This window comes from Centroberyx gerrardi, chromosome 13 (genome assembly GCF_048128805.1).
Source record: "Centroberyx gerrardi isolate f3 chromosome 13, fCenGer3.hap1.cur.20231027, whole genome shotgun sequence".
In the NCBI taxonomy this organism is placed as follows: domain Eukaryota; kingdom Metazoa; phylum Chordata; class Actinopteri; order Beryciformes; family Berycidae; genus Centroberyx; species Centroberyx gerrardi.
The window spans coordinates 1,135,319-1,145,075 of NC_136009.1; the positions used below are offsets into that span (position 1 = coordinate 1,135,319).

The 9,757-nt window shown below is 40.6% G+C and overlaps 1 protein-coding gene across 1 annotated transcript in view; it reads left to right on the forward strand.

Annotated features, from left to right (window-relative positions):
• blvra (biliverdin reductase A) overlaps positions 1 to 9,398 on the forward strand; it is a 32,765-nt gene extending 23,367 nt beyond the window's left edge. Inside the window, exon 6 of the mRNA XM_071894239.2 lies at positions 8,784 to 9,398. Coding sequence (XP_071750340.1) covers positions 8,784 to 9,039 — 256 coding nt within the window. The 3' untranslated portion in view covers positions 9,040 to 9,398. The remainder of the gene's footprint in view (positions 1 to 8,783) is intronic.
• Positions 9,399 to 9,757: the final 359 nt, after the last annotated feature.

The following is a 9,757-nucleotide window of genomic DNA, read 5'->3' on the forward strand; positions in this document are numbered from 1 at the left end:
TTGGGGGGGACAATAAACAGAAAAATTTCTCAAGAGCAATTCCTGAAGGGGACACCAAAGGTGCCGCCAAAAGTACTGTTGTATTAAATGTATATAGAGGTCCATTATGAAACATTTCCATAAGCACTTCATTCCTTTCTTATGAAGATTTTATCAAATTGCCTTTGATATTACTGGGGTCTTTCTACTTGGCGTTTCGGTGCACTGAAAAATGATCGGATGTCTGTTTTTCTTTTCTCTGCCATTTTAACTGACCTGGCTGGCTGACAAATAGACACACACACACACACACACAGCATGCAGGTTATTTACAGTAGTAGGTGAGAAGCAACACCCATTAACTGAACTAAAGCTAATATATGGCTAATTAGATTTAGTTTTCCCAAAAAAGCAGATCTCTAATGTTTTGCTGTCAATGTAAAAGTCGAGAACGCTATGAAGTCTGCCAGAAACTTACTTAATATTTTAACATAGTGTTTGTTGTAATTATGTCTTTTTATGAATTAAGTCTTCATTTATTTCCAAATTTATAAACAAAATTACATAGTGGCAGCCATTTTACATGCAGTAAGAAAAAAACAATATACTTAGAACCTAATTACGTAGGGTAAGTTAATCTTAAATATTATATTATAGAAATATTACTGTTACCATCTACAAAAGATAATTTTGGTATGAAAACCCGCATTTTAATTTAACCAAGTATCCTGTATCATAAATACATGTCTGGCATTTGTAACAAACCAAACCGCTTGAAAATCGGTCGAAAATTCAGTGAGTTATGATGATTTTAATTGTGGATAGACCTCCTGCCTCTATAGACATACATGCATTAGGAGACGCGGCTGCTCCGTACCAACACGCTGACACACAAGATTCAACCGCGAGGTAATGGAGCGAACAAAATGTAGTCTGGTTACAATTCTGAATGTGTTTTATTCTATTGAGTGGTAGAAGTAAAGAAAAATGTCTAGAAAGCTAACCTTTGCGAAGCAGCTACTTACTGGAGGTCTGCCACCACTGACACACTCCCAGAGATCCTCCACAGACACTCGTACCGAGGGCTGATGTGTGTGTGGGGGTTCGGGGAGGCAGGTAGGCAGTGGACCAAACCACTGTGAGGCATATGAGAGGGGGGGGGGGGGGGGCAATCTTTCGAAACTTAAAAACGCATTGTTTTGTGTCTATAATTAGCACAAGTGCTTTCAATGCATTTTATTATATTATTTACAATTATATAGTTATGTTTACAATGATATATTGAGGGGGACAACTCTCTGTTTTTCCCAGGAAGGGGGGGTCCGGACCCCCCTGTCCCCCCCGTAATTTCCGCCCATGTCTGCATCACAAGTCTAGCAGCACGACTCGAGTTGTCTGCCTGAACTAGCTTTGCAGGCTTCACTTCATTAAAATCAAGCCAAGTTAGGAAAGATAAGCTTAAAGGGTCTATGTGTAATTTCTGGTCCAATGCTGGCGTCTATAGTCCAGCGTATAAATCGGCCGGACCGTTGCCGGACATGCAGAATTTACCACAACACCCTACCGATTAGTAATAGTCGCAAATTATATTGCCAGATTTTTGGCGGTTTGGCAGCTTGGTGTGATAGGAGGGCCTTCAAACAACAACAAAAACATTAGCCTCAGCCCGCTTCTGTGTTTTTGAATGCAGAAATCTCTGCAGCGTGTGTGCTGTGGCTGTTCTCTTTGTTTCACTCGCTACCATTCGGGAACCTCTGCTGATATTTACTAATGACATGCTTTAGTAAAGCAGAAATATTACACATTTAACCTTTAATACGCAGTTACATAACTGCATTAAGAATAATTAGCCTACAGCATGGCTGCATGCATAGTCTTTGCCATGCTATTATGTTCAAAAACTAACTATAAAAATAAATACCTTTCCATTACACTAACTATATTCCATCACGTAGCCTATGTTTACTTACTAGCCCATGCCTTTAGATCCCAGTGCCGTTGAAGACTCCTTTTTCCATGATGTCATCTCCTGGCTGCAGTCAAATATTTTAGAAAACTGGTCTGCCTTATTAGTAGCTGTAAGTATATTCCATTGCCTTAGTGCGCTTTCAAACAAAAACAATATTCAGTGTTTCCTCTAGGATTTTTTTTAGCAGCGGGGGGACAGGGTTTTGTTGTACCTGGGTGGTGCGCGCGCAGTCGGAGTGAATATCAATAGGTAATTAAAAAATATGAAATAAATTGACACTTGACTGCAAAACAAACTTTAGAACATACTCCACTCTCCTCACTTTCTGCCCTCTCTCCTGCTTCACTCTGCTCTCCTGCTCCACTCGCCTCCACTACTCCTGCCTGTCTACTTATCTAATAAGGTTACATTTGAGAATGAGTAACATTAGATAATTCTCTCACATCACAAATATTTGATCATGCAACTAGTGGAACAAATATTGTAGTAGCCACCACTAACGTTACATATTTTAGAACCAGAAGGCATTTCTTTCCCTTCAAAACTTCAGGGCATAGCTAAGAACCTTGAGCCCCTCCCTAGCTAAAGTAAAGTTACCTGACTATCTTCCTCATCGACATCAGGCATCTTTCTCTTCTTGGAGAAATATTTTAACAGACTCATCTGACAATGCAATCAGGAATATTTTAATACATTGCTTATATAAACATCGTTGGCAATTATTTTACCGACGTTTATTGAAGTACGGCTGCATTCACACAGCGTTTTTTCCCCAACTGCCAGCGCCCTTTTCTCATTAAAAGTACTGGGAAGCGGCCGCAAGGCGCACAAAAGGCGGCCGCTCCCGAAAAGCGCTGCAGCATTTTTTTCATCAGAATGGAGCACTTTCAAAAGTTGAGAAACGTTGTTTTTTTTTTGTTGAGAAATGTTCAACTGTTCAGAAAAGCGCCGGGTGACGTGAACTGCTTTTTCCCAGCCGACCAATCGCGATGACAGAGAAGCTGGCCATTTCCCATAGCAACAAGAAATATGGAGAAAGTGAAAGTGCCGGTGGAGAAATTGGACGTTGTAATAAGTGAATTTCCGTTACCGCAACAGCGATCTTAAAGGCAGTATGGATTATACTGGACATGTATTGGAAATATCTGGTAAGCCTTTGCTTGTTGCACAACACTGTTCTGTCTGCTATAGCTAAGTGCTAACCAGCTGGTTAGTGAGCTAGCAGCTGCTGAGCTAACGTCAGGTGACGTTGCCGTGATCCGCTTTTTATTTCTCCTCACAAAAAGCGCTGTGTGTGAACGCAGCCTTTTAATCTACCTTTCTCTCTCTTCTCTTTCTTTTTCTCTTCTTTCTCTCTCTCCCTCTCGCCTCGGCCGGGTGTCGCCACTTCTGTATCTGTCGTTTCAAATTAAAGGCCCTCTGCAGAGTCGTGTAATTACGACTTCATGACATTTCATAAAATTCTGAAGCAGCGGCGGCAATAATTTTGCAGTGGCGAGCCGCCGCTACAAAATGTATATAACGGAAACTCTGATATTGAAAAAGATATATAAAACTTTGTAGTCAGCGCCATCTTTAACAGCTGATCAGTGTAAACAAACAATTATGCATATCTTGCGTTGCTTAGTGATTGTGCACTAGTGATTCTGTGTGAAAGGGTACAAGCTGGCAGATTGATGGCTTGCTGAAGGCAGTGTGAATGGGTTTTGAACTAGCATTTCCAATAACGCCTTTTCGCCAGCTTCTCCATCTGAAAGGGGCTTAACATACAAAAAGCCCCTCCTTACTGCAGTGGTGGTGGTTAATACCGGCACACATATTTTTTACCACATTTGACATAAATGGTGCGTAGGGAGAAAAATTTAATAAATAAATGGATCCAGATTTGATCAGGCGTCATGTAGCCAATACTCATCAATCAAAATACACCATGATCGACTCCAATTCCAATTTTGATTTCGGCTTAGGACATCCCTAATTTCAGGTCCTCTATCTTGTACTGTTAGGCAATTTGAGTCTTTTTGGTGATTCAATCATTTCGAACCAGTACTTCAAAATGAATACAACTTTTGACTTTTAAAAAAATATATATATTTTTCCGTAGATTGAGAATCAGTATTCACAACTTCCAGGTAACATCCTGTATTCTTTATGCATTAAGTGCTTTACACCTTTTTACCCAGTAGAGGGCAAGGCATGCTAATTTGCTAGTATTGTGACAGAGTCAGTGTAATACTTGCATGGCACCAACTTATCCACTTAAAATATCCACTTCATTAGATAAAATAAAATCATTGCAGATAAAAGATTTGTTGACAAGGGATCTGACATTGAGTAACCCAAGCTTAAAGGATAAGGCTGGTGTTTTTTTTTTTATGCATTTGTTACCATCAACAAATGCTATGAAAATAACAAAATCAGCAATGAATTTGTTTTGCTAACAAGTCTCGTCCATGTAGCCGATGCCCAATAAAGCCATCAGTAGCCATAGTACTCCATTGTATTAAAAACATGTCAAAGAGCCATGCCGTTGCTCTGGGCAGCATATTTCATCATTGCGATGCACCGGGCCAGCCTACTTTTTCCTCAAACAACTTAATAAGCCGACCGTAAACACGTTTTCGATCCCAGGAAAGTAGTTCTGTAGCACCAAAAATAAAAAATAGTCCCCGTCATAATGAAGAATTTTTTCCCATTTGAATTTGATTTGGTAATAACCACAATAGCCTGACTTTTCATGGTAACAGTTAGCGATTTTTAAAATTGAAACTATCTTTGTGAGCTGTATTTAAAGGTTTTTAGCTTACAATTGGAGCCAATGACTTCCGGTTTGAAGGCTAAAAAGGGTACGTGGGAAGTCGGAAAGTAATGGGAGTAGAGAAAACGCATTGTAGATTTTGTTATTTTCATAGGATTTGTTGACGATAAGAAATGTATTTAAAAACACCAGCCGTATCCTTTAAGCACTTTAGGAGAAGGTACAGAAGAACTAAACAGGCAAGGGATAATGATCAGGTTAGAATCATTTACAGAGCACGCAAATCTGGTCTCAAGGTTATAATGCTTAATATCTTTAGGTAATGAGTGGGGCTTGGGCTAGAGTGTAGGGGACCATTTATGCAACTCAGTCAGTCCAAACAAGCTATTTATGTAAGAAGTGAAATTGGCAGTGAGCCAATCTAGTACCTTTTGCATTGGGATGAAGAGTGTCTCTCCTATACAGATCCTTTCTATTCCAGGAGTCACAATGACTAATGAAGTCATAACTGGTGGCAGAGCAGAAGGTCTGTAGCCACTGATCAAAGCTAAAAGCCGACTAAAACCCTCAGAGGTTTTAGTCGGCCTCTCAATTGTCACAGCAAGATGCTCAATGTCCTGAACAAAATTTGTGGACAGTCGGCTGGAGTTAAATAATTGCGGGGATATAATGGATAATGTCCAGAGCTTTGGCACCCGAAAAACAGTTGATAATACCCCCAGAGATTTCTACCAACGTAATGATGGAGTCACCGACCAGTAGGAACTCCGGTTCACCATTTGTGCAGCCTCCATTGTAGATGGTGAGGTTTTTGGGGTCACCAGTGAGACAGGGGACAGCAACATTTACCGGTAGAGTGGCCGTGGCAGTGTCCACAGCCGGCACAGTCAACTGCGGAGAAAAGGGAGCCTGGAGGGTAGCGGAATCAAGCTCAGCAGCGGGGTCAACATCTGAGGATGTGAGACTTGGGAGAGGTGGTTTGGGAGCTGCTCGAGGAGCTGGGACAGGGCAGTGGGCGCTTTCTGACCAGCAGAGCAGAGCGGAGGGAGCCATGTTGTCATCCAGCTCAGCTAGTGGTGCAAAGTTTGACAGTGGGATGACACTTTTGTCCCCCACAGGGTCAAAAATAGGGAGAGATAGCCTTTTTCTCCCTTTGACCATTGAGGCCTTGATGGTCTGGACGATGAGCCTGGACACAGCATTAGCAGAGACTTCGGAGGTAGCGGGTTCCAAAACAGCTAGCTTGGAGATGGAAATCTAATATATTCCACCAAAAAAGTGACAATCCCTGCCAAAATAGGGCATGTTGAAACTGAGGTGGTTCCAGTGGACATTCCATTGCTACTGAGTAAAGCATCAATGAATAAAGCAGGAACAATTTTAGACATGGAAAATTACAAAGCAGTAATGTTCAAACAACCTGTACCTCTCAAATTCACTATTTCTGGACACTATTGTGTAAACATTAGAGATGATGATATTGAAAGAGTCAAACTGAAGATGAGGTCCTCACAATGAACATGTCTTGAGATGAGAAACATAAAGTTTTGCTGAAGCTTCACAAGCAGTTTGGTCATGCATCCACCGACAGATTAAAGAGACTTATTCATAGCTCAGGCAACAAAGACAAGGAGTGTACCACTATCTTACAACAAATAGTGAAGGACTGTGGGATATGCCAGAGGTACAATAAGTCAAAGCCAAAGCCTACTGTGGGTTTGCCCTTAGCTTCAGAGTATAATGAAACAGTAGCAGTGGACCTGCATGAACTGGAACCAGGTGTATGGTATCTCCATATTATTGACAATTTTACATGTTTCAGTGCTGGCAGCATTGTGAGGACAAAGAAATCATCAGAAATAGCCAGATGTTTCATTCATACCTGGATAAGTGTCTACGGCCCACCCCAGAGACTGTACAGTGATAATGGTGGAGAATTCAACAATGAGGAAATCAGAGACATGAAGGACAACAGCTGGCTACAGTCCATGGAGCAACTACTGGAGAGACACAACCAAACACTCACCAAGATCATACAGAAGGTGAAACGCGACAATGAATATGAATGGCAAACTGCCCTAGACTGGGCCCGCAATGTCCATGGCTACAGCCCATATCAACTAATATTCGGACAAAATCCCAATCTCCCCTCTGCACTGGTTAATAGGCCACCTGCTCTAGAGGGTAGTACTGTAAGTGCTAGGGTAGTTGAACATATTTCTGCTTTGCATGCTTCTAAGAAAGCCTTCATTGAAGCTTCACTGAATGTTCAGGGAGGATAAGAAGGGCATTACGTAAAGAGTCCAGTCACAGATGAAAAATATGAGTCAAGTGTATTACAAACGAATAGACTGTATAGAATGGAAAGGAACAGGAGTAGTTATTGGTAAAGATGGAGCAGTTGTTTTTGTAAGACATGGTGGAATTCTTGTTAGCGTACATCACTCTAGACCTTGTAAGGTGAACACACATGATCAGAATAAGCAGGCTGTGACAGTGAATAACAGACACTCAAATGCCATAAAAGATGTAATCACGTGCATCTACAAATATAATTTATATGTTTGCCTGCTTCTGTGGTATGGCTATAATTTTTTTGGCTCAGACTAATTGAGTTTACCTCAATGAGCCAACAATTAGTCTGAGTAGAGAAGAGCTTTGCGACCAGTTGCCAGTTGTCAATCGTCTGCATGCCGATTGCAATTGGCTCAGTGGGGAGGGGAGAGGGGGGATAAGTGTGTTGGTCTTCCTGATTTCCTTCAAACGTACCTACCACAGCTTTAAGATGGACGCTTTTAAGCAGGGGGGCAGGGGGACACATTCATGTTAAAACAATATTGATTCCTACTATAGTCTGGACTGCAGTCTCTCTGTATGTACGAGAAGCAACTCTAGTTGAATGTGCACTAACTAAAGGCAGAATACTAATTGTGACTGAATAGCTAAAATTACAAATAGATTTTCAGGAATTTTATGTTATTTTTTAATGGATTGCAGAAATGTAATGTCAACAGGCCCGCCGACGGGGGGACAACCGTGTCAGTTATCCTGGGCCCTGGGACCAGGGAGGGCCCAGGAGGGCCCTCTAATTGTCAATGAAGTTGTGGAATATTTTGTCAAAAATATATATTTGTGAGAACTTTAGGTGGTATTTATGAGTCACATAAAAGCTGAATATTTTTTCCAATTTTCCATGACAGAGTGATGGAAAACAATTTTACTTTCACCTATTATGTAAAAAAATGGTTTGGTAAGGTTGAGCAAGGTTGAGTTCGCTAGGTTGTTACATTGCAGTGCGGTTCGTTTCACACCAACTATTATATCAAGCAGACCTAGAACAGCACCCAGAGGGCTTTTTCACATTACAATGCTACACCTTGTGACCCTGTAGTATACTGGGGGACTTGTGGGGGACTCTGTGATGATCTTTTGGGATCATTTTGTTCCGGGCACGGGCAAGATACGCGGCAGCCCTGAATGTCACCAAAACCTATGTGCAGAATTCACAAATTGCCAGTCAAAACTTAACATGTGCTACTGATACTATAAAAGCCCTCCCACCAATTATTGAGGCAGCTCATTTAACACTGTTTCAACACCAGAGAGTGTAACCGGCCATAAGTGATGCTCACATCCACCAGTTACCAATTTATAAGACTCTAATTAGTCCATCCTCATTCAACCTCTATTGGGAAATTACTATTACATGATATATTACATTCAGAAGTGATGGCTTGTTTCAACATTTACACACCTTGCCCCAGAATATGCTTTTTTTCTGTCACTAGGACTAGCCTCAAACTTTGTTAGTTAGGTTTGAGATGTTTTGCCATTTCTTTTAAATCTGATTAGGCCTACTGGCATAATGCTTGTTGAGATTTTCTGTAACTACATATTAGCCGTTTGCTAATTCAGATGGACCTGTCATGGGAAGCGGATAACTTGCTCACATTGCAAGACTATTTGGTTTTACTCTAAAATGTCACTATTTGATTTGTGGAAAAACATTTAACATACCTATCCTTCTAAGTGGACACTCAGGAAAATTAAGTATAATTTAATGTGTATCCATACCAGACCTCTGACATGGATCGAGGAACGGGGACCAGGCCTCCCAAGGGCCAAGAACATCAACTTTGTCTTTCACTCCAGCACCATGACCCAGATACCTCCAGCACCTAAGGAGCCTGTGGGCCTCTTCATGCAGGACCTGATGCTCTTCTCTGGGAAACTAGCAGGCCAAGTGTCCCCTGACAAGGTCCAAAGAGAGAAATGGAGGATTCTACACTGCCTGGAACTTGCTGAGAGGATACAGCAACTTTGCCAAGGTTAGACAGGAATGCTCAAATTTTCATGAACAAAGTATTTATAATAATAATAATGTTATTATTATTATTATTATTATTATTATTATTAATAAACTTGAATTTTGGTTTATTTGTCTTCACTTAACCCATTGTGGTAACAGTTTCTGTACTGAGATGTCTGTCGACTGGAAAAATAAAATTGGTAGTCTTTTTCACACCAAGCTAATAAGTCACTGATTGATTGATTGATTGAGTGATTGATTGGGTATGAAAAGGTGCAAACAATACAACCTTGAGGTCACATAAAAAAGCATACTTGAACACTTGTTTCCAATGTGATCCTCGATGGTATACAATATCAGAACAAAACAATACACAAAAAACATACTACTTGACGGCGAAGAAACAATAGAAATTTGAAATTAGTACAAATTTTATCCATAACCTCTAATGAAGTTAAATTCCTACTAACCTCTAATGAGATAACATTCCTAAAAACTATTTTGCATTTTGTACACAAACCATATTGCAAATAGTCAGTAATAAAAATAAATTTTAAAAAACTGTTCACTTTACCCCAAAGATAAGCCCTGACCTGTCTCCTGAAAATCCCTCTAGATTGGGACAGTTTGATAGTTCAGTCTGCCAACTCACATAAACAGATTATTGAGAATGAATGCAAATATATATACACAGAGTTTAGTATGGCGTCTAGGCTCTGATCCTGTCACTCCCTACGAGCAT